This window comes from Carica papaya, chromosome 8 (genome assembly GCF_054855325.1).
Source record: "Carica papaya isolate Zhongbai chromosome 8, ASM5485532v1, whole genome shotgun sequence".
NCBI lineage: Eukaryota > Viridiplantae > Streptophyta > Magnoliopsida > Brassicales > Caricaceae > Carica > Carica papaya.
In genome coordinates this window covers 25,218,765-25,244,556 of record NC_142316.1, presented here as the reverse complement: position 1 = coordinate 25,244,556, position 25,792 = coordinate 25,218,765, and the positions used below count along the sequence as shown (strand labels likewise).

The window sequence follows — 25,792 nt, the reverse complement described above, 5'->3', positions numbered from 1 at the left end:
AATAATTGAAGTTTCATTCAATAAAATTAAAAGTTTTAGTTTTTAACTAGTGAGGTTTTATTCAACATTCTTGTTGAGTGAGAATTTATTCAACTTATCAAGGTAAGTTCTTGTGGTGTTTTATTAATTTTCTTTCAATGAGTTCATACTTGTGGCATTTTTAATCAATTTAAATTATCACAATTACCTTAGTTCATAACTAGGTGAATTTTTGGGTTAAGTAGGGAGGATTTGTTGAGGATTTTATAATTCTGAATACTGATGTTATATGTGAGGTTTTTAATTAATTAGTTGATCCTGGGTTCCACATTATTTGGTATCAGAATGTAGGCTCAAGATAAATCTTATTATTTTACTCCACTAGTTATCCCCTGCATATTCCTGTCCACCATATAATTAAAAAAAAGTCATATTACCCTCCCACCCACCAGCTGCATCTAAGTGTTACATCCCATTGCATATAACATTCTTTCTACATCCTCATTTTCCTTAGAAATTTTTTTTGTACATATCAAGTGTGAGTACCTTGATTCAAGAGGAGTCACTCCCGACACTCAACTTGAGGAAAGAAGATTGAGAGATACGTAAAACACGAGTGACTATGAGGGAGTGTTATTTATATTAACTTTTCTTACAGCTTTCTCACCATGAGTTTTCGTGAAGATTTTAGTGAAATACGATATTATGTGCGAAAAATCCAATATCTCCTTAACAAATGGAAGGAATCAATACGAGATGTATTGACAGAAGAAGCATCTCAGTCATGGAATGATGTGACAAAGAGTCTTTCAAGTGAAGAAGAGATTCACGCTCCCGCAAAAGTTGAGCACCATATCATTGAAGATACAAAAGAAGGGGAAGAAGTCGGCAACCTGGATGAGCCATGTTTATTGACTAACTCTTTTTTTTTCGGTGATGGTATCTTACAGGATTTTGTTGATTACTCATGAGGTAAGATTCAAGGATGAATTTTTTTGAAGGAGTGTATGATGTGAGCACGAATGACTTAAACTATCAAGCAACCAACTAAGTCAAGAAAGGAAGCAATGATTAAAGAGGTTAAAAATGCATGGGAAACCTCTTTCCACTCATGAGAGATTTTTTCCCACTTAAAAAATATTTTTCTCTCAAAAAGGAAACCAAAATCAATGAATTATGGAAATCTATAAAGAGAGAATCAAAATCATATATTTCTAACGTTTTAAACCAAGATCATATCTTCCTAAAAGAGAATATTCACATAAGAAAAAAATCAAGAGAGATCATGGAACGATTCTAAATATTTATCACAAGATCATGGATGGATCTACTTTCCTAAGGAATCCAAAAATCTTCATTAAATTAAGATATCTTCAAAAGATCTTCATTAAATTAAGAATCTTCAAGAGATTTTATTTAAATTACAAAATCTACTTAAATAAATCAATCTTTCAAGAAATTAGGAAACTAAATCTCCAACTTTTGAAGAAAAGTATCTCCACAATTAATTAAGATATTCTCCATTTGAAAAGGGTTACTCATAGGGAGATCATGTATATTCTATTTTAGTTGTAATTATCTTAAATTTATTTGTTTTCTTATCCAACTCTAGTATTAATTTCCTATGTAATTTTTATAATTAATTTAGTAGATTTATTTCCTTGGTAATGCACATGGCCTACACTATAAATTGGTCTTCAATTCATAATTATAATAACTGATGTTTCATTCAATAAAATTACAAAGTTTTAGTTTTTAACTAATGAGGTTTTGTTCAACCTTCTTGTTGAGTGATAGTTTATTCAACTTATCAAGGTAAGTCCTTGTGGCATTTTATCAATTTTCTTTTGAATTGATTTCTGACTTATTAAATTTATATTTGTGCCATTTTTAATCAATTCAAACTATCCTAATTACCTTAATTCATAATTCTAGGTGAATTTTTCAATTAAGTAAGGAGGATCTATTGAGGGTTTTTATGAATTTGAATATTGATGTTATATTTGAGGGTTTTAATTTGTTAGTTGATCCCAGTCCTGCATCATTTGGTATCAGAGCAATAGCTAGAGATAAGTCTTCCTATCTTGCATTACATTTTATTTTATTCCATCAGTTATCCCCTGTATATTCCTATCTACCATATAATAAAAAAGGTCATATTACTCTCCCACCCACCAGCTACATCCAAGTGTTATATCCCACTGCATATATCACGTGTGAGTACCTTGATTCAAGAGGAGTCATTTCCGACACTGAACTTGAGGAAAAAAGATTGAGAGATACGTAAAACATGAGTGACTGAGGGAATGTTGTTTATATTAACCTTTTTTACAACTTCCTCACCATGAGTTTTCATGAAGATTTTAGTGAAATATGATATTGTGTGCGAAAACTCCAATATCTCCTTGACAAATGGAGGGAATCAATGCGAGAGGTACTGAGGAAAGAAGCGGTTCGATCATGTAATGATGTGATAAAGAGTCCTCCTAGTCAAGAAAATATCCATGCTTCGCAAAAATTGAGCAGCATATCACAGAAAATATAAAAGAAGGGGAAGAAGTCGGCAGCTTAGATGAGCTGTATTTATTGGTTTTTTTTTTCAGTGGTGATATCTTACTGGATTTCGTTGATTACTCATGAGAAAAGTCCCTAGCTCAAGAAAGTCAAGATTCAAAAATTAATTTTTTTGAAAAATGAGAGTATGATGTGAGCACGAAGGGTGTGAACAATTCAAGCAAGCAAGCAACCAAGTCAAGAAAGGAAGTAACCCTTAAAGAAGTTAAAAACACATGGGAAATCTATCTCCACTCATGAGAGATTTTTTCGCACTCAAGAGATATTTTTCTCTCAAGAAGGAAAGTTTCCTTTTCGTCTCCATATCTTTCTCAAATGTCAAAAAGGAACCCAAAATCCAGGAATTGTGGAAATCTATCAAGAGAGAATCAAAATTATATATTTCTAAGTTTTCAAACCAACATTATGTCTTCCTAAAAGAGAATATTCGCATGTGAAAAAAATCAAGGGAGATCATGGAATGATTCTAAATATTTATCATAAGATCATGGATGGATTTACTTTCCTCAAGATCCAAACATCTTCATTAAATTAAGATATCTTCAAAAGATTTTATTTAACTACAAAATCTTCTTAAATCAATCAATCTTTCAAGAAATGAAAATACTCTCCATTTAAAAGAAGGTATCTCCACAATTAATGAAAATACTCTCCATTTAAATCATATATATCCTATTTTAGTTGTAATTATCTTAATTTTGTTTGTTTTCTTATTTAAGTCTAGAATTAATTTTCTATGTATTTTTTATAATTAATTTAATAGATTTATTTCCTGTGTAATGCATGTGGTCTACAGTATAAATAGGTCTTTAATTCATAATTATAATAATTGAAGTTTCATTCAATAAAATTACAAAGTTTTAGTTTTCAACTATTGAGGTTTTGTTCAACCTTTTTTTTAAGTGAGAATTGATTTAACTTATCAAGGTAACTTCTTGTGGCATTTTATCAATTTTTTTTTCGAATTAATTTCTAACTTATCATATTCATACTTGTGGCATTTTTAATCAATTCAAACTATCCAACTTATCTTAGTCCATAATTCCAAGTGAATTATTGTGTTACTTAGGGAGGATATATTAAGAGTTTCATGATTCTGAATGTTAATGTTCTATGCAAAATTTTTGATTTATTAGTTGATCCCGAGTTTTGCATCAATACCACAAGTTACCTTAATAAATAAACATCAATTCTCTTCTCAACAAGAAGATTAAAGAAACCTCTCTAAAAAACAACTTAGCCAACCGCTAAACAAAGTTAAAAACTTAATTTTATTGATCTCAACTTCGATGTTTACAATCAAAGGAGTAAGGCCTTTATATAGGCATAAGCTTTACTAATTTTACTAGAATTTAAAAGCTAAATTGTAAAAAAAGAAAAACCTCTAATTACATACTTATATAGGATTCTAATAAAATATTAATTTAAAGAAGCATAAACATGATTAAAATAAAAGTCTTCTCTCTTGAAAAATGGTGGGGTTGTGGTTGAATTCTCCATACTTTATTTTACTTGGACTTGGACTTCAATATTTAATTAATTGTTGTTGAAGAAGTTGAGTTGAAGATGCCTTAAAAGTTTCCAAGTTAAAGTAGAAAACAATTTCTCTTCCATGAGAAAATCTAAGAGGAAATCCAACATTATCCATGAGCAAATTAAGGATGAGAATTCGGTTAAGAATAGGAATTCTTCCTCCTTTGGGTTTCTTTCTTCTTTTATTATTCCAACTCTCTTTAATTAATTAATTTTTTGAAGTAAAAAAAATCCTCTTGGACTCTAGAATACCAATTTGACTCCAACATCCATGTTTTCGCAATTCCTAATCCTAAATGAATTCTTGAAAAAAATAAAATTAGATTCTTTAATCTTGATTCCCGTGGGTTGCCTTCCCCTTACTCGTATCATACTACCTTCTTGATAATGTGTCGGCCATAACATTTTCTTTGCGTTGTTTATACTTAATTACATATGGAAAAGACTCAATAAATTCTATTCACTTATCATGCCTTTGGTTGAGCTTCCCTTGTCTTTTCAAATACTTCAAAGATTTATGATCTATGTGAATCATAAATTCTTTAGCAAAAGATAGTGTTGCCACACGTTCAAAAGATTTATGATTTTGATGTCAAAATTTCTTCTTTTATGTAGTTTTTCCATGTGTCACTATTGTGTTAGTTTGCCATCTCCACTTAAGAAGTAGTTAAATTTTGATTGAATATTACTGGTGTAGATCATTATTTTAATTATTATTTCCATGTATAGTTTAGGGAGTTAATTTTATGTTATTTTGCAATCTTCATATGCATCTCTTGCATTTTGGGCACTGATGGAACTTTTGACAAATTTTAGGATCTATATTTTAGAGTTTAACCTATATTTGAGACTTAGTATGGTTTTCCTATGAAACGTCTTCATCATGTCCATATGAAAGCCCTAGCTCAAGATAAAAAGACCTTTCAAAACTTACCTTTGAAGAAAGGGGCAGCCAAAACCGACTCTTGAGAAGTTGTTGGATCGAGGTATAACATTATCCATCCACCCACCACCAGCAGAGGGCGTTCAATTCCCATTATACATGATATGGTGAAAAAGATTGATTCATCAAGATATCCTTTGTTTGCATTAAAATTTAAAACTTGTCTTATACTTTCAAGAAATGTTCAAAAAAGAGAACTTACAATAATACAATGTTGCATTCTCCAAAGATTGAGGAATAAGAAGAATCTATTAAGAGAAAGATTTATCAAAGAAAAAATCTTAATAGTTACGTACAATCATAAACTACACAAAAGGTGTCCTCTTTTCATGGGGATTTACCCATCACAAAGATATAAAGAGGAACAAAGCGAACTTTATATATCCATTTTCCATTCAATCCAAAAACAAGATTGGATGTTATTCTGGTTTGTCTCCATTTTCATGAAACTATTCCTCAAGCAAGGCAGTCGATACATCATTAAAGGGTTTGTGTGAATATTGGAATGGTAAACATTACTCTTTAAAACTTTCACTTTATGTAAATTCTTATCACATAACTGTGTATGAGAATATGTATTATTATTTCCTAATAAGCTTTGTAAGATCCTTAAAATTTCAACTATTCTTGAGGGAGCAAACGAAATTTACCATAGTGATTTTTTATTATTAGATAAAAAATTAATACAAACCCCCTAGAATTTGTATTTTGGAGTTTAACTTGTATCTAATATGTGTGGGTATTGTGCATAATAATATGTTAGTATTCTCATAAATGCTCCATTTCAAGGAGGATGCAATACGTGGGTTGTCTTGTCCTGCACAAGCGTGCAAACCTATATTGATGTCATTTAAGAAACTCATAATGAAACCTAAAATTAAATAAGTCAATATTGAATAGGTAAGAATCTTGTCTTTATAAATTAAGATACTTGGAAATAATAATTTTTTTTTTTTTTTTTAATGAAACCGGATAATGTTTAAAAATTATAAAAGGGTAAAGTAAAATCTTATTAATTTGTGAGCTATTCATTCATTTGGTATATTATTATTAAAATTTTTTAATGAGATAAGTGTTCAAATTTTTAATGTAACGATTAATTATCTTTACGTATTTCTTTGCATTTTTAGGATTTTTTAATATGACAATGTAATGAGAAATGTTGAGAAATTTAGAAATTCTTCTGTAGGGGTAAGATTACATATTAAGATTTGGAGAACATTGAACATAAGGTCGTAAAGAATTTTATTTAAACTTTGAAACTTCAACCCATGTTTTTAATCCTGAAAAAAGAAATATTTTTATGATGAAATATTGAATTATCTAAATCTTTAACCTTGGATATAATTGAATATTAATGAAAATTCAGCTGGAAAAATTAAAACACAAAAAATAGAAAAAAAAAAAAAAAAAAAAGGATGAAAAAATTTGCAATTATGTCTATTTTCTCTTTGAATCTTTGAAAATTGTAGAAATTTAAATTTTCGTTCTAAAAATCTAAATTTTATAAATTTAAAACCAAACATCAAGTGAGAGTAGCATGATGTCGAGGAAGAATGCAAGTTAAGAGCAGAAAATTTCACAAATTGTTGTAGCATTGATGAGGTATAATTGCCAATTGACTAATTTCTACAAACTCCTCACTAATATTTTCTTGATAAAAGTTGTCATTTTACAGAATTAATGATAGTCTTCTATTAGTCACTATCGCTATTTTCTTCAGGAGGGAGGGATAAAAATGGGTGGTAGATGAGTTTGAAGAAAACAAGAGACAACAATGAGAAAATAAATAAGTGGAGGGCATGCGTAATTGTTCTTATGTTCTCATCAAAATTTTAATGTTGTTTTGTCCTGTTGCTTTATCCCTTCTCCTCCATGGGTCTTCACCCTCTGGCTAGACTGCAATTTGGTTTCTTTTTCTTTCTTGGGATAAAAATATTTCACCCAGTTTACCAAAGTCCATTACTTGCTCCTACTTGGTTTTCTTGCTTAATTTAGTCTTCTGCAAAACGTAAAGGAGGTAGATGATGACCGTAAAAGCTTCATAATTACTGCTTACAACTTTTTTCTTTTTTAAAAGATATTACCTAAGATTCTAAACCCACAATGCTTGGATAACTATATAGAAACCCAAAATTCTCTTGCTTTATTTATTTATTTTTTCAAAAGATAGCAAACAAGTGGAATTACTCTTAACATTTCAAAGCTAAAGTGAAAAGAAAAAGTTAAACGTAAGTTGAAGCTTAAAGAAAACAGATGCACACACCTCTACTTACAAGGCTCTTCTTCCCACCTGAGGAAGCTTTGAAGTATACTTCATCTTCTCCAAAGAAACTAAAAAAGAAAATGGACTGTGGGCGATGTTTGTTTTTCACATGTGTATGGCTGTTGCTCGTATTTGCATCTTCTGGTCAAAAGGTATCTGTCTCTTTTTACTACGAAACTCTGTGTCCGTATTGTGCTGATTTTATAGTGAATCATCTGGTCAAAGTGTTCGAGAACGGCCTCATCTCCATTGTCGATCTCAGGTTGGTTCCATGGGGAAATGCTTTCTTCAAAACCGATGGCTCCATTGTCTGTCAGGTTTGCTTCTTTTCTAATATATAATATATACATACATCCCTTATATTGATCATCATCTGGGTAATCTGTTTTCTTCTTCTTCTCTGGAGTGCAGCATGGACCAGACGAATGCTTGCTGAATACCATTGATGCATGCGCTATAAACATGTACCCTGATGTGGTGAGTTCATATATTATATATATATATATATAGATCGATTAATATATATTCCGTAAGCTGAATTGGAAATGTTTACGATGTATACATACATAGGAAAGGCATTTCAGTTTTATCTATTGCATAGAGCGATTGACATTGATGAACCAGCTGAGCTCGTGGGCCAACTGTTTTGAAATGGCTGGGTTGAGTAGGGAACCTATTGACTGCTACACAAATGGATATGGAAGATCAGTAAGTTTGTTTAACTTCTACTCTCTTTTATGTTTTATTTTTTTATTTTTTTAAAAAATTATTCTTTTGACTCCAATTATATATAATAAGTATTAGGTGATGTAGGAGCAAAATAGAATAGAATGCTTTGCCAACTCTATTTTTATATATCTTATATAATTTTTAACATAAGTTTAATTTCTCCGTTGTATAATTTCAATAATTAATAACAACTTTTACCAATGCACATTCACCATCCTAATTTTTGGGTGATATATCAACAATGAAAATATAATTGTAAAACGAAAAAAAATATTGGCCTTGTATTATGCAGCTAGAAGAGAGAGATTTTGCAGAAACTAGTCAGCTAAATCCACCGCATAGATTTGTGCCCTGGTTGGTTGTGAATAATCAACCACTGCAAGAGGTTGGTTTCCTGGTTTTAATTTTTTCCTTTTCCTTTTAATTATAACATATATATATGTATGTATATACTAAAGTTTTAAAATTTTGTGTCTATACAAGGACTACGAAAATTTCATGAGCTATATTTGCAATGCTTATAAAGGCAATGGATTACCAGAGGCGTGCCTTGGGCTTCCATTGAAGAATGAGTACTGGGTGGAGAAGTCCAATTCAATCAATCGAGTTTGCTATGCCAACAATACATTAGCACCAGCAACAAACCAAATTCCCTGAAAATCACCACAATATGTATATATATATATATATATACTATATGTATACATAGTGATCACTATTAATATGATGACTGAACTGGGATTTATTTGAATCTGAACACCCAATTGAATTTATTTTTTCGGAGCATAGATGATGTAACTAAAGCCCCATGTATGTATATATGAGGCATGAGGGATGCCTTTAATTTGGATATCAGCTTGTGTAATGAAATTGAAGATTATTCTGCTTTTTGAAGTAATTATGGTATAGGACATAAATGAATAAAAACCAAGATTAATAAAGCACCTAAAGATGAAGGTAATCAGAAAATCAAAACAAAATTGTATGATTCCGATTTTCTTGTGCAAAAAGAGAAGCTGACACCCACATTTTGATGGTGCTACAGCTCGTCACCATTCTACTTATTTACGTACAAATCAACTTGCAAGAAACCAGAGGATGTCAAAAAATGCATTTCATTTAAAACCATGGATGACTGTATATATATATAGCTCAAGTATCAAGTTAAACCACCCTGGATAAAGTAAATTATGATCTCAGTCTGTAAACCATCTTAAAAAAAAAAAAAAACAAGTGGTATTCAGCTACTTTTCACTATTATTAGATCATATCGGTGGATGAATAATCAAAGTATAATTTTAGAAGAAACTAGCTTGAATATCAGCTAAGGACATTACTGTCCAATCACTCTTAACATTTTTGCTACATAAACCCTAACACGCAACACAAACAGATCTTTCATGAAAAACACAATGGCTCCTGCTCAACTTCTCTCCTCCTTTCTCTTTACTTCTTTGCTGCTGCTTTTGTTCATCTCTCCTTCCATTTGTTATAGGCCTGTTAATGATAAGAAAGTCAACCTGTCTCTGTACTACGAAGCTCTTTGTCCAGGTTATCAGTACTTCATTACTGATGGCAATGGCTTAATCAAGCTCTTCAAAGAAGATGGACTCATCGACATTGTTAATCTTCGGTTTGTTCCCTGGGGCAATGCTGAACTTAAACAAAATGACACCATCGTTTGCCAGGTTTTCTTGTTTTTCATTTTTAATTTATCATTTTTCTTAAATGTTCTATAGTTTTCTCCTTCATATGCTGTGAAGTTACTGAATCTCATTTCTAATGAGTATATTAAAATTACATACCAAAATTTTGTATGCAGCATGGAGAAGAGGAATGCTACTACAATACTATTTATGCATGTATCATACATGCGTTACCTGATACGGTACACCTGATTTCCTTAATCTTTCGTATACTACGATACTAATTATTATTATAAACTATTTTTTATCATAAATTTTTTTGTACTATGATACTAATTATTAATATGTTAAGTTTGATCTTAAATTTTCACAAATGTAACTTGGAACAGTTTGAGCATTCCATGATGATTTATTGCATGGAATACATGTTAAAAGCAAACAACTCTGGATATCGTGGAAGTGAAGTATGGCGAGAATGTGCTAAGGCATTACTGTATCCTCAGGAACCCATTCAGAAATGTTTTGAAAGTGGATTGGGAAAACAGGTTTTGCTCCATTCATAAACTTATCAATCCAACCAAAGCATATTTGTGTTCTTGCCTAAATCTTAGCTTTTGATTAATGCTGATAATAGAAATTTAATTGTAGCTTGAGCTGGCTTATGGTAAAGAAACTGATAATCTCTATCCACCTCTTGAATTTCACACCATGGGTGGTTGTCAATGGTCAACCTCTGGAAGTGAGTACACACTTCTTCTCTATCATCTATTTGCATATGATGATATATCTCCTTTTCATAATCATCTCAATAATATACTTCACTTGTGCAGAACTATATGGATTACATTTGTTATATCTGCAAGGCTTACAAGGGGAAAAACCAACCAAAAGTATGCCGTAATTCAGTTCCAAGAAACAAGATTGCAGATTCAAGTGTGGCTGGAATTTGCGTTCGAGATTATCATTATTGTCAAGACTCACAGCAGAATTTACCCATAGTTGTTCACTCCGAACCACCACCGAGCCCACGAAATTTGCTTTATCATCAAGACTCACCCATAGGAAGAAGTTCACTCCGAGCCACCATCGAGCCCACAAGATTTGCTTTATCATCAAGACTCACCCATAGAAGTTCACTCCGAGCCACCACCGAGCCCACAAGATTTGCTTTAATTGATTCCAAAGCTCAAGATAAAGCCATGAATTTGTGTGATCTTCTGCATCAACTTAGTTCTGCTGGTTTAGAGGACTTATTTGTTAAATAAGCTTTTGTAGTTTGTCTCCATTGGTTATTTGTGTTGAGATTTTTATTTCATGCAGCTATTAGTGTTTGGTTTAAGGTTTTGTACTTATGAAGGATTTGAAGAAGGTCGACTAGTTTAAAAAATATATATATGTATGTATGTGACTTCTTTCTGCAAATTTTCACGAGCTAAACTATATATATATATATAAATGATATATATGGTTTGACTTTTGACTGAACCTTTCACTTTCATATATGCTAGCATTTATATATTTCATTAATATGCCACGGGGAGAGGTTAATTTCTTCCTCCCATGAATTCTCAACAGTAGTTTAAGTCGGTCTTTTGTACAGAAGAGGCGACCTGTGGAACGGTATTGCAAATTCCAGTTATTGCATTCTGAGTTAGTGACAATACACATAGGTAAATTTTTGAGTTTATCTTACACACATGTTAAGATTATATTAATCAAATTTTTTGTGTGATTAGAATCGGAATTTACCGAAAGACCTGATAAATAACAATTTTGTTCAGCATCTTTCATTACTTGTTTTTTTGGTAAGATGGCTCTTCAATGCATTCATAAAACTAAAAATAATCATACTTTGGCATGACATCACTACTGCAACAACTCCTGTATTCAGCATTTTCAGTACAATAACTTCCTGAATTTCTCAGCCATAGAAACAACAAAATAACATAGACTCACAAATTTGTTCTGTATGATATGGAGAGAATTAAGTCAATTCCTAGGATTGAATTAAATTTTACTACTAAAAAAAAAACGTTAATCTATAGTTTACAATGTGTCACCACTAACAATATGTTTACATATCAAAAGATGCCAAAAAGCAGATTACATCAAATATAGTACACAAACAACTTAGTGGAAGGACCTCTTAGTTTCTATCGCTTATTTATCATCTTCCAAATGTTGTCACATATATCATAGGAAGTCATCTTCGTTGGGTCAAATGCAAATTTCTCGAGCACTTTTTTGTCCCTATCCACAATATCTGTTATTCAATTGATTTAAGGACAATCCATGTGCCATTTGAAACTGCGTTAGATCTGAATATAGCTGCAAACCAAGACAAGATACTTTCTATAAAAGGGAAATAAGGACCTTTTCTCCCCCAAAAAAAAATGAGAGCACAAGGATACGGCCTGAGATTTCCAATTCATCATTCAAGTCTGGAATAATATTTGTTACAGAAGCTAACATTGAAAGCTTTCTCCTGCAAAATCAGACAAAAATATTTCATCTTCAACCATCTACCAATCTCCCTCCTTGGAAAGAAAAAGGACAAATAAGCCACCCAGCAACAGATTACAAAAAGAAGTTCTCATTTTTTTTGAAATAGAAAGTATGAGGTGTATATTAACAAAAAGGAACTAAAGGGGTGCCACGCCCATGTATAAAAATATTTACAGTTCAATCAGTATATTAATAAAATTCTCAAAATCTTCCACCCTATTAATATCATGACCGAAACATGAAGAGCCTATATGCATCCATCTATCCCTCAACTTCAAGATCCCACCCTCAATTCCTTCAAATGCCCTTAGGTTTCTCTCTTTCCACATAATCCAAAAAATAGCAAGTGGTATTAAATTTACAATTTTCTTCACCCTACTTAACCCATCCCAAACCCACAGTTCATTTCTCACATAATCCGCGATGACCCAATTAATATAAAGTAACCATATACCAAAGTCCATAGGCTGTAGGCAACAGGACACCAAAGCAGAAAGAACTTCTCATGGCCATATAGATATTCTTGAACAATAGATACATTTTATACTGGAAAAATCAAAGAATATCATCATGATTGGGATGGATGATGTGAGCATGGACAACATGGATACCCACAAGCATGCCACCCGCGAGCAAGCCTGCAGAAATGCCACCCGCGCGCATGAAGACACACGGGAAGGACACGCCACGGACATCGCGCACATGCACGCAGCATAGGAGCCGCGCACGCGGACCCCATCACAGGGATGGTCCCGTGTGCACACAGGGGGAATACTCACGCTCGCAGGAAGGGGATTTATCCTGCGGGAATACTGAATCCTCCTTCCATGAGGATTTCTGCGGCCCTAACACCAGAAAAGAAACCGATCTTGGCCCAAATTTGTTTTCTAATCTGTCACAAGTCCCAGAACAGCCCAAGATCATTCAAGACGGGCTTGGAGAATTAGGAAAACGGATTCAGATGCCTTTAGACCCAATCACAAGAAATAGGGCCCAGAAACTTCAACAAACTTCCAAACTTTTGGACAAAGAATGGATAACTGAAGACTTGATTTTGGAGGCCCAAGAATTTGAAAGAAAAGACCCAAGTTTCCGGGGCAACCAATGGCCCAAGCATGCCATGCATGTGAGTGTCCTAACTCACATGTGCGGCCAAGAAGAGGAGTCCGATCCCGCGGACTCCTTGCAGCATGAGGAGCCCTCCTCACCCACAACTCTTGTCTTTTCAAAGACCGATTGAAGAGTCCTTTTTGGACTTAAGGAAGCGGCAAGAGGAAGATAAGGATCAAGGGAAAACTGAAGAAGAGTTCTATTGGAAGAAGAAGTCGCGAGAAAGACAATCCCGCAAGGAGAAGAGTCCTACCTGCGAGGGAGAAGTGCAGTCCGAGAGGGAAACTTCTTTCCCCTATTTTCTCACATGTTTCTTATTTTTCTTTGTGTTTCTTTTCAGGTGGAATTCAACAAGAAGAGTCCTACATGATTGACAGAGAGAATGCAAGAGGAAAACAGCTTCTTTGGGATAAATCACACGGAGAAATCGGCCAAGAAATTCAAGAGTCCTAGCCGAATTCTCTCACTCCATTCTCAAAGAAATTTCGTTATTCTTCAACTTAAACATTTCAAGAAATCAATTAATTAATGAAAGAACAATTCAAGAAGATGAAGAATATTCAATCCCGACGACTCCAAGAATCAGCCATGAGAGGAGAAGATCTATCCTAGTTAGATTTGTTTATTTTAATTATTATTTTAATATAATTTAGGTGTAATTATTTTCAGAATTTCATTACAACTTTAGAGTTTTATTTTATTTAAAATTAACCCGGTGAATGCCTTTATAAAGGGCTCACTCCTAGGTTGCAATACATCCACTTTTCATATTAATAAAGTTTCAGATTATTTCTTTTAGCTTGTTGCTAATTGTGAGAGCGTTCAATTAAGAGAGGTTGTTTCAACCATCTTGTTGAGTCAAAGAATCGAATCAATTTATCAGGTAAGCCATGATGTCTTTTCTATTTCTATTTTATCTCCTAGTTATCTTGATTTGCATTCACAGGATGAATATGGTTTAAGTAAGGACAGTTTAATTAGGGATTTAAGATTTCTGAATGCTACTGCCATATGTGGGTTTTTCGATTGCACTGTTGATCCTGGATCCCACATCAGGATAGATAGGCTATAACAAATTCTAGATGCAGTTAAGTGATGAAAAATTCAAAAGCAAACCAGCCCTAGTTGGCTGCATTACTTTATTCCCCTAATGATTACGAATGATGGCAGTGTTAGGATGGATTTTCAAGAAGCAAAATCTGTTTTGAGAATCAGACCTGTTCTTTCAGGGTCTATAAGAAAAACTCCCAACAAAAATGCCCAAAAAATATTTTGAAGGGGAAAATGAACTAGGCTTTTGGTTCTATTTAAAAGACATGCAGGCTCAAATCACCAGAAAGGATAATCATTGACAGGGGCAACCAAACACTGAGAGTAGTGCACCTGAACCTACTGAACAATGGAAGAAAACTATACTTCTGAATCTTTACCAACTCCCAGATTTAGGAAATGGCCAATGTCCATTGAAATTTTATCCCAAACCTTTCCAACAGAGGCTCACACAAAAGCCAGTTTCTTCCAGAGATAAAACAAAATAACTTTCTTTTTTAAATAAGTGATCAAACAAAATATCAACTGTATATTCAGAATGAGTATCTATAAGCCTTAAGCCCAGATCACCAACTTACTGACAGAAAAAGAACATAAAAGCCTTATGAAATCAAACTTTCGGTTTTTGAAACTAGAAGCTAAAAAATCAAAATGTCTAACTATTACCACTATCTCAACAATTGAGTATGCAATCAAGGATGAAGGTGAAAAAACAAATGAGATTGTTCAGTCTATCTACTTACTGTTCCTTGAACTCCTGTTGATTGACTTTCTTTAACACTTGCTTTCGTTCTTCAATCCAAATTATTTGCTGATCCAGATCATTAATCTCATTGGTTATTACTGTATTCAAAATTGAAAAAAGATGTTCAGAAGAAAAGAATAAATGCCTTTGTTAGTCAGCTAGGAGAGTATTCGGGATTGCTTATTTGAAGCTTATAATCAGCTTTAAGCACTCATACTCGAACATCTGCATTTGGAAACGTCAAAATTCAGGATACTTACTAGTTTTTTAAAGTGACTTTAGAAGGTAGAAAATAGGCACTCTAATTTAAACTTTTTAGGTTCTTATCTTTTTATCTGACTTAATTTAGTTAATTATCCTTTTGATATCTTTTTAAAATTAACAATACATAAATAAAATAATGTAAATAACAAAATGTATTTTCCATTCATCTTTTAATAAAAACCAACTACTTATTTTTTGCAATCAGCATTTTATATGTTTGCATAACTGCTTATTTTTTAAATAAGAATTTATCTGTTTTAAGTAACTTAAAACATCACCCAGTTGTAAGTATATTCCTTTAAGCAATCCCAAACACTTTAAACTAAAAAATACAACAAGTGCATTTTGTATATACTTATCTAAGTTCCTCCTTAAGCATACGCTCCTTGTCAAGTGCCTCTTCCAATTCTTTTTGTAGATGGTCAGTTTCAGCATCAGTAGCAAATTCAGACTTTGCCGCCTCAGTTTTCTCCTTGCAAGCGCTTATCCTCCTTTGATAATCTATCTCATTAAAAAACTCTTCAGTCGCAATGCTTAAAAGTCACAGAGATGTTCATTTACGATGATCCACATTCATCGAAGTCAGTGTTTTCCAAAGGTAAATCCAACATAGAAAAGAATGACCAAGTATAATCCAAAAATTTTTGAAGGCTAAAATCCCAAATCATTTGACTTTATTTCTCATCCAATTTCAGAATTATATCACTTCACAAACCTAGCTTATGATCATATCTCAAAAATTTTTAGGAAAAACTAGTAGAAATAACCACGAAGGCAAGCAAAGATTAGAGAAGACAGAAGTACCTTCAATAGATTTCTGAATCTCTTCGAAATCAGCATCACAAGAGGACTGAAGTACTTCTCTGTGCTCCAGACACTGGGTCAAGTTATTAATGTCCTTCTTATCCTTCAAAACCTCAATTAGATCGTTGCTGTAAGAAATTAACTTCTCCATATCTGTCTCCCTTGAGAAATTCCCCATTTTTTTACACCACTAGATCCTCAAGATTGCCAGATATGTGTTTGGTGATTTGAGCTAAATGAAGAAAAAAGTCAAAATCAAAAAACGAGGCTTCATAAGAAGGAAGACCAAATGCATAAACTGATCAGTTCATTCAATATCTGTCAAACAAAAGGTGGTTATCGGCTACACTTAAGGTAGTAATAATCAGAAATAAGCAAATTAAAACCACAAATGCTGATAAATTTCAAAATAATTAGTGATAAAATAAATATCATTTGGCATGGAAACAAATGCCAGAAACATTCATCACTGAATCTGAATTGGTTAAACTTAAACCTTCTTAATTTAAAACCAAGGGGTTAGGATGTCACAACAATGATGCAGGCAAAACTCCACAAAAAAAATTAATACAGAGAAATTAAGTTAAAAAAAAAGCAGGTTGGAGGAGGTAAGACACCCACCTGAAGCCATAGACTAATTTAATTTTTGCTTACACATTCTCAATCTAGGACCAAAGATAATATTCAGAACCAAAGATAACAGTTAATAAAGTAATCTAATGAAACAAGTTGGAGTAAAACTCAATTATCCAAAAGGTTCCCAAGCATGCATTTAGATCCTAACAAAATCAAACTTTATTTTAGAATCCCCATTTCTCAAGCATGCCCTGGATTGCAAAGGTACTCTTTGTGTAGATCTAACATGGTTATTTCCAAGCAAACATGTTCCCATATCAAAGGTTCCAAAAACAGTCAGTTAACCCTTTTGATAGCCCTGAACAGCAAACAAATCTGCCAATTCAGTCACCTAAACATTATTCCAAAAGTTTGCCGTCAAGCGATGCAAAAACCCATAGAAATATTTATGCATTTGTGGTTAAAAATGGAATTTTGCATCTGAAACATGCCAAAGTAGCCACTTTATCCTTCCAAACAGTGCCAAATTACTCACACAATTGTAGAAGCTTATAACACATGTCTAAAGTAAAATCTAGATTTCGAGGGGAGCAAAATCTGTCAGCATAGCCGTTGTCTTCTTGTTAAAAAAAAAAAAAAGAATCTCAAAAGTAGCCAATGAACATTTACCTAAGCAAGCCTGATCTGAATGCCTAAATGACAAAATTTGTGTAACCAATTCTCATTATCTTGAAACCCTCAAATTGCATCACACAGACACACCCCAAACCTCCTGAAAAAAATTGGGGCTGTAACACAATTCACCATTGAGTGAGGAGAATAACAAGTTCAAAACAAATCCTGAAACGTAAAATGGATTTGAGATTCCAAAGCAAAAACACAAAACAGATCTAGACACACTAGGGAGAGATAAAGCCAAAATTGAAAAGAAAATGAGGAGCCCAATCTGACTTGATTTAAACAGATTTGCAATACTTGCAAGGGGACCAAAACCAAATTTTAAGGACTATTAAAGAAGGTTAAACAGATTTGAAATAATGAACAAACTTAGAATATTTTAAGAATAACATGACAAGGTCTAAAGAGTACACAGCTACTTAAAACTAGTGTTAAAAATTCAAACCCCAAGCTTAGAGAGGATAGTAACAAGTCTAAACCCAAAATCAGAGTAACCATAAACAGGGACAATAATATTCATGCCTGGTCATAGATTCCGTGATCAAACATTAACCTAATCATTTCTATTCATCATCCAACAATCAACGTAATGAAATACGAACTTGAAAAAGGGAAGTGATAAAGATTTTATCACCCACAGCTAGGTGCTTTTGAAGTTTCTTCTTTTCCTTCAGTTTTGATGAATCTTCCCAGCCCCCTAACTCACTCTCTCTTTTTCCTAAACAAGCTTTCCAAGACCTTCTTTTACTCTCTCTGTCTTTCATTATAACCATGCACAATATGGATAATTCCTCACAAAACAAAACCCAAATTAGCAGTAAGACGGTGATGATACCTGGACTTCATTATTTAGCAGCCCTTACAATATCCAGGGAACGGGACTAACCAGGAAACATAGTAAAGCAAAATGTCACGATATTCATATCACGGAAGTTTGAGAAAGGAATTTTAGAGAAAATTACCTAGGTAGCACCCAAAATAAAGATCCCTTTATTGTTGAAATCCCCTCGAACCGACTTCAAGATTTCTGCTTGCTTTATCAAATCCCGAACCCAGAAGCCGGGTCGTTCTCAATTTCTTTAACTTCCTGTTCAGGCGCGGAACTGAGGAAGTCGTCGAGGATCTTTGTGGTTAAATGGCCACCACAGCTCAATACCGGAGATGGAGTGCACACGTTGAATGAGACAGAGAACTTGGTAGATAGAGTAACTCCGGGCTCCGCATAAAATTTATCCCAGGCGAGAGAAAAGTAAGAGAGAAAGAAAACTCAAATTTGGAATCGAATTTAAACGAGGAAGGAAGACCTAGAATCATACAAAGGTGCCACACGTCAAATTAAAATTTCCAAGGGAAAAAACCCATTCGTAGCTAATTGGTTTTATGCAGTTCAAGAAGTCCAAAATCATTTTTGTTATTGAATAATTGCATTTATGTTTGTTCTGCATCTTTCCATTTTATTCAATCATTTCTACATTGACAGATTTAGATTTAATAATATACTCATTGTTTTCTTCAATAATATTGCATTCTACATTATAAGAAAAAATGTTCTATATATTTCACAATTCTACCAAATTCTTGTGGTAACATAATTTATCAAGGTCTCATTATTATCATTTTTACATACTTTGAGCTTTTTTTTTTCTTGAACTTTTATGATTAATTATGTCAATAAACCCTTCACGAGCACATACCTTCTTAGATTGGGAATCTTGATTGTTAATCTCTTCATCAATTTGAATATTTCGATAATATAAACCTTTTATTTTTTTAGTATTATGATCTATGACACCAATTCATCTACTGTATTTAATGTGTGCATACGATACATATAAATTTTCCAACATGAACGTCAATACCAATTGGTGCACTTATAGCTAGTACATGTGATTTTGTTTTTTTTTTTTTTAATGTCAATGAATGTATATAGTAGTTGATTAGCTATATTTTATGAATGAATTATTTTTTAACCTTCTTGTTCAGATTAATTTATTTGTGAATCAATATGTGATAAACACAACGTATTTTAAGTGATTTCTTTATCAGTTGTTTATTTTTTCTCCTTACTTGTAATCAACAAATTAAATTCGTAAAAATATTTTTTAGTGAGTGGATTTAAATGTTTAATTATAGATGAAAATTTACATCCAATATATATTATTATCTTCTTTAAATACCCATTTTTATGCATTGCTGCAAAGTAATTGGAATATATATCGTCCACCCAAAAATTCTAATGTAGGAAATGTCTGGCTCCTGACCATAAGGCAATTGCAAAAGAGAGAACTTATGGTAATTTGTGGAACTTAGAGTATAAGTGCTACTGCACGTAAAATAGTATGTCTCTAAACAAAAATGGGAGTTTTGTTCTCTAAGGTAATCATTTGGCTATTAATTGGAGATGTTTAATTAAAGATTTAGCCAAATCATTTTGTACATTAATATGAGATTTAGAATATTTGATAGTTATTCTAATAGTTGAATAGTAATAATTAAAAAAATTATATGTAAATTCATCAATATTATTAAGATGGATTCTCTTGATTATATATATTTAAAAGAAAAAAAATCATGACATTAAAAAAGAAGTAAATTAAGATGTTCGAGAGGAAATAAATCATGATGCTAGAAAAAAAAGTAAATCAAGTTAAAGGGTAAAATTATATCATTTATAATTAATTATAATTAATTGTGTATTCCATTTTATGTCATAGAAAACATATATATATATATATAGAGTTATAATATTCGATAGAAGCATATCAATCGGAAAATTATTCTCAACATGGTACTAGAGTAAGTTAAGAAATCACAAAACTTCTATAAATTATATGTGAATTTCCTATTTTATTTTTTAGATATTTTCCTATTTTATTTGAGTTGATTTTGATTGATTTTTGCCACATATGTTGTTGGATTGTCATTGGCACTTTTCAAAAATGATTTTAGGACTTAGAAGCAAATTAGAATGGATTGGAACAAGATTTAGATGAAAAAGGGTTAAAACATGAAGATGTGGGGGACATGGCCATAACACACGACTATGTATTATGGAGCCAGTGTTTCTATTTCTGAGGAGGAGTGAGACACCGGCATGCTCCTAAAAGACACGGTCGTGTACCCTATATTGGGTCAACACACGACCATGTGTTAAGTATGCAGCATTTCTATTTCGCTAAGTGAAAGAGACACAACCGTGTGTCCGGGAGACATGGTCGTGTCGTGTCTAAAAGCTGAAAATTGACGTAATTTTGAAGAAGAGACGGTCGTGTCCGAGATCAGAAAATTAGGTCTTGAACAATATAAAAAGGAGAGGATCTGAAAAAAAAAAAAAAAAAAAAACACAAACCGGAGGACGAGAAAAAGAAGACGACTACAGATACCAAGAACTTCTTCTAGTCGGTTATTCTTAATCATTTCATGTTTCCTTTAGATTTTATTCTTGCAATTTTGTATAGAATCTGTAACTAAACTTTCTGTTGGAATGATTCTATAAATTTGATGATTGAATGTTAATGCACCGATTCATACTAATCCATAGAGATATGTGTGTTATTATGAAATAGGTAGAATAATTGATCTCGAGAAAAAGATTACTACATGATTAAATGAAATTGGGGTAAAGTTCTGGTTGTAGATTGAATTAAGGAAATTCATAGTTGAACTTAGGGTGGATTTTAAGATCTTAATCGTTATTATATCTTGATTGTTAATTAATCTTAATTCATTGTTTTTTTGTTGTTGTTAAGTTTTAGTTTATACTCATTCTCTTAGTTGTTGGCCAAATAATATCAATTAGTCGTTATTTTAGTGATTGTTATATTAGTCCTCGTGGGACGATATCCGAATTTACTGCTATAATACGTGTTCGAACTAGTGACCTGCTAGGTGAGTTCACATCACAACAACCTTCATTGCCGAAATTAAAAAAAATATATTAAAAGCCAAACCTTCATAACTGTAGACCCTCCTGTCACCCGTGACCAGAAGACTGACCACCTCTACCTCTAGTTAGCCTTCATAGTTGGCCCTAGAATTCGTTGTTTCTCCCTTTATTACCATAGTCCAAATCGCGATATACATCATCTTCAACTCATCTCTCTCGCAACTCTTTACGTATAGATGCATGCGTGGCAGCTCCCAGTACCTTTACCACAACTTTTGTCAAGATATAAGTAAGTTAAGTTAAGGTGGAATCACTGAGTTAACTCAATGCATAATTAGTATTTTCCTCATACAACCAACTTACTAAAGTAAATTCTAAATAACAACTTCAAATCTTAGTAAATTCAGAGTATAAATTGAAATACGAAAACCATGACTTGAGTCCTTAGAGAAACAAACAGATATTAATTTATTGACATACTCAGGTATGATGTCTATCTCACAGGAACTAAATGTCTTATATAAATCCTTTAAAAGCTCTTGGATTATATACTCAAGAGCCACATATTATATGATTAATACTTTTAAATACTTTTATACATATGTTTCATGTCCAAGTAATAGAAAAACTGACATTGTAAATGGTTCTCTCAATACAGTTATAGGTAAGAGCAACATTAAACTTAACCTTACCATTATCCTGAAAAATATATATATATATATATTATTAATCATCTATTTACAACAGTTTTTGACTCCATAATTCATCTCAAAAAAATTTAGTAATTTTGTCCAACAATAAGTATCACAAATTATTTGGTCCATTAGATATTTGGATGTGTTGTCATTATTCATATTTGTTCTCACCAAAGAGAAAAACTTAATGCCTAAACCCTTAAATATGTATTTGTGGGATACTCCACTTAAAAAGGATATAAATGTTACTATTCATCTACCCAAAATTTTTTATGTGTATACATATATTATATTTGTTGAACAAGAATTCTACTTCACTTAACATATATTTAAGGGGAGCCTTACCCCCAGAATTCATAACAAATTTTAACCTATTACAATTACCACACACCTCAAAGCTATCGCTACAATAGAACGTTAAGAACCCAGTACAAAACTTATCACAGCAAGAGAACTTTTAAAATCCGTTATCTCAAAAGACCATACCAAACTTTAGGTTTTTTCAAGTGCACACAAGGAGGAAGATGTCGAATATTGAAGCAAAGTAGGTCCAAGAATATAACTTTGATCCTAAAATTGAGGTAAGTCCTGGAATACTCGTACAATCCTTTGATAATAATATACCTATTGCACTTCATAAAATACTAGAAAATGCATCAAATATTATATGGATCCTATATCATAATTTGTGTCATTTTATAAGTGTTCATCAACCCATAGAAATTTTCTTACAACTTTAAATAATGATTATATCGCTAATATGATATCAGAGGCATTGTCTTGTAAAAAATTAAAAAATACGAGTATAGAAATGCAAACACTTGAAAGAATCAGACTTGAAAAGTTATAGATCTACCAAAAGACAAGAAACCAATGGGGCATAAATGAGTTTTCTCAATCAAATATAAAGTAAATAACACAACTGAGAGATATAAAGTAAGACTAGTGGCAAAAGAATATACATAGACATATAGAACATACTACCAACATACATTCGTAACAATAGTCAAGATGAATATTGTGTGGATCATGTTGTCATTAGTTATCCGCATTGATTGACAATTAGAACAGTTTGATGTAAAAAAATATGTTCTTTCATAAAGATTTAGAAGAAAAAGTGTACATGGATATTCCATAAGACTTTGACAGAGGAGCATGACCAAAAAGGTATGTAAACTAAAGAAAGTTTTATATGAACTTAAGCAATCACCAAGAGGTTTGACAGGTTTGCAAGGGTGATGATAAATCTATCATTTAAGTAAGCTCAAAGAGAGCACAATCTTTTTATCAAACCCTCATGGAGATGGAGAATTATAGCTCTTCTAATATACATTAATCACATTATCGTAACAGAAAATGATAAGAAGGAACAATGAATACTAAAATAATATCTAGTAAAAGAATTAAAAATCAAGAAATTAGGCGAGTTGAACTAGTTTCTGGGAATTCAAGTTGTCTGTTCTAAATATAAAATTTTTATTTCTCAATAGAAATACGTTCATAATTTGTTAAAAGATACTAAGAGGATAATATGTAAACCAAGTAACACTCTAATTGATCTTAATAACAAACTAGGAATAATATATGAAGATACGCCAGTAAATAAGGAAATGTATAAGAGATTAATTGTGATATTAATCAACCTATCCCATACAAGACTAAACATCACCTATACAATAAGTGTTATAAGTTAATTCGTGCATAATCTAAAAAAAGTGCATCTACAAATAGCCTACAGAGTGCTGCAATACTTAAAATGTCACTAAGGAAAGGAATTGCATTCAAAAAGAATGAAAAATTGCTTCTATAAGCCTATACTGATACATATTACACAAGATCGATTTTAGATAAATGATATATTGCAGACTACTGTACCTTCATCATAGGTAACCTAGTTACCTTGGGAACTAAGAAGCAAGATCAAGTGCGGAAAATAGAGTTTTGGGTAATGGTACAAGAAGTATATGAACTATTAAGGATAAAATGAGTTATGTAAAATCTTAAAATCAAATGAAAAAATCTTATACGACTATATTATAATAACAAGTTAGGTTAAACATCAATCATAATCTGGTGTAACACGATAAGACCAAATACATTAAGATTGACATATATTTTATCAAAGAAAAAAATTATAGTGGCTTAATATGTATGCCATATGTACTCACCAATTCTCAACTCATAGACTTATTAGCTATAGTTGTAAACAACTCAACATTCCAAACTCTTACCGGCAAGTTGGGAATGGACAACATTTATTACTTAGCTTGAGTAAGAATGTTTAAGATGAAAAAGTCATAGTATTAAAGAAGAAAATCTTGGTATTAAAGAGAAAGAAAATTATGGTAATAAAAAAGAAGTAAATCAAGATATTAAAGAGATAAAATTATACCATTTATAATTAATTATCTATTTCCTTTTACGTCATGAAAAACTATATATAGAGAGTTATAATATTTAATGAAATATATATCAATAAAAAAAACTATTCTTAACAGTATAATTTAGAAATTGTTTTCTTAATTGAATTATTTGAGCAAGTAACTTTGCAAATGTAGAATGAAGTTGATGATAAACACACATACAACCATTTTGTAGATGCATTTATTAAAACCATAAACTATCTAAATGGTCCATATGGGGGATGGATGGGCTCATATCTTTGTATTATTTCTAGAAATGTAGGGGATTTAATCTCAACTTTAGCTAGTGATGACTTAATAATTAATTTGTCTTGAGAATAATAAGCACATAAGAATCTATTCGATCTAAGAATCATCTGGTTGTTTAATGGATGTCAATATGAATTCTTAATTATTATGTGCATCAGTATTGAAGCAGGATGTCCTAATCAGTTACGTCAAACTATAAAAAGTTTGTTTTAATAAACTTCTAGTCTATTATTGCATTTATTTCAATTATATAAATATTCTTGGAGTACAAATTTTAAAAAACTGTCGATAATTTTTTTATTACACATTTTCTATCGGAGATGATACTCGTAATACAGAAGCATCTAGTATTTTTCTCATTATATTTTTTAATATGATATCCGTTTTGACAAATACCCTATAACTTAATAATTTATTTTTAAATTTACAAGATAATGATGCATTGTTTATAAACATATTTGTTCATCCAAGTATAATATACTTGCTCTTTTAGAGTCATTATTAACTTTTATACTACCATATATCGTGTTAACATTGGCTTCAACCCAATATTAAATGAGAAATATTTTTTTATCTTTTAATATGGTATATATTGGTGCACTATCAACTAATTGTATATCTTTACTCTTGATTTTGACTCATCTAAATTTTGAAAAATGTCCATTTTTCATAAGAATAAAATAAACATATTATAAGATAAATTAGAAAGTAAAAAGTAGTTCAAATTTGTATAATTGAATTATTACTTAATTTATATAATTGGTATGAAAGATGAATATGAAATTTTTTTAAAAAAATTTACATTTTTAATACAATGTAATCCGAAAATAACAAAATTGCTTTATTTTCTGAATAAATTCTTAATAAAGTCAAAAATCAAGCCTAATGATATCAGTAAAAAGTTTCATCAATTTTTAACCATAAAAAAATAATTTATATATTAATTTGCGTTTCATCACCCATGTTCGCATTTCACGATACGTGTCAATTACTTGTCTGATGACACGTGTCGGTAGGAAGGGGCCTGACGGACTTTTTCAGACTGCATCGCATGCAAACCACGTGGTTGATTGAGCGTCATTCTCGTTTTAATTTAAGAAGCGATTAGCAATTTGGAGAAAAAAATAAAATTACCGG

The 25,792-nt window shown here is 31.7% G+C and overlaps 3 protein-coding genes across 6 annotated transcripts; 2 read left to right on the top strand and 1 right to left on the bottom strand.

The window, feature by feature from the left end:
* Window positions 1-7,171: 7,171 nt before the first annotated feature.
* Window positions 7,172-8,918, top strand: LOC110809499 (gamma-interferon-responsive lysosomal thiol protein-like). Of its 2 annotated transcripts, XM_088209370.1 has the most exons (6): window positions 7,314-7,447; window positions 7,521-7,612; window positions 7,707-7,772; window positions 7,866-8,003; window positions 8,317-8,409; window positions 8,508-8,918. In XM_088209370.1, exons 1-6 carry the CDS (start codon window positions 7,390-7,392, stop codon window positions 8,679-8,681), a joined length of 621 nt encoding a protein of 206 aa, XP_088065496.1. In that variant the 5' UTR covers window positions 7,314-7,389; the 3' UTR covers window positions 8,682-8,918. The 2 variants fall into 2 exon arrangements, with proteins under 2 accessions (XP_021891051.2, XP_088065496.1); XM_022035359.2 differs by having other exon boundaries at window positions 7,172-7,612.
* Window positions 8,919-9,304: 386 nt separating this feature from the next.
* On the top strand, window positions 9,305-11,092 carry LOC110809487 (gamma-interferon-responsive lysosomal thiol protein-like). Of its 2 annotated transcripts, none has more exons than XM_088209517.1 (5): window positions 9,305-9,712; window positions 9,847-9,912; window positions 10,106-10,215; window positions 10,319-10,409; window positions 10,501-11,092. In XM_088209517.1, exons 1-5 carry the CDS (start codon window positions 9,425-9,427, stop codon window positions 10,933-10,935), a joined length of 990 nt encoding a protein of 329 aa, XP_088065643.1. In that variant the 5' UTR covers window positions 9,305-9,424; the 3' UTR covers window positions 10,936-11,092. The 2 variants fall into 2 exon arrangements, with proteins under 2 accessions (XP_088065643.1, XP_021891036.2); XM_022035344.2 differs by having other exon boundaries at window positions 9,307-9,712; window positions 10,060-10,215.
* A 445-nt stretch (window positions 11,093-11,537) lies between these two features.
* Window positions 11,538-18,861, bottom strand: LOC110809479 (kinetochore protein SPC24 homolog). 2 transcript variants are annotated; one of them, XM_022035337.2, is made up of 6 exons: window positions 18,365-18,861; window positions 16,149-16,380; window positions 15,704-15,845; window positions 15,079-15,180; window positions 12,082-12,155; window positions 11,538-11,933 (listed from the first exon to the last, which is right to left on the bottom strand). In XM_022035337.2, exons 2-6 carry the CDS (start codon window positions 16,324-16,326, stop codon window positions 11,824-11,826), a joined length of 606 nt encoding a protein of 201 aa, XP_021891029.1. In that variant the 5' UTR covers window positions 16,327-16,380; window positions 18,365-18,861; the 3' UTR covers window positions 11,538-11,823. The 2 variants fall into 2 exon arrangements, with proteins under 2 accessions (XP_021891029.1, XP_021891030.1); XM_022035338.2 differs by having other exon boundaries at window positions 12,044-12,155; window positions 18,365-18,819.
* Window positions 18,862-25,792: the final 6,931 nt, after the last annotated feature.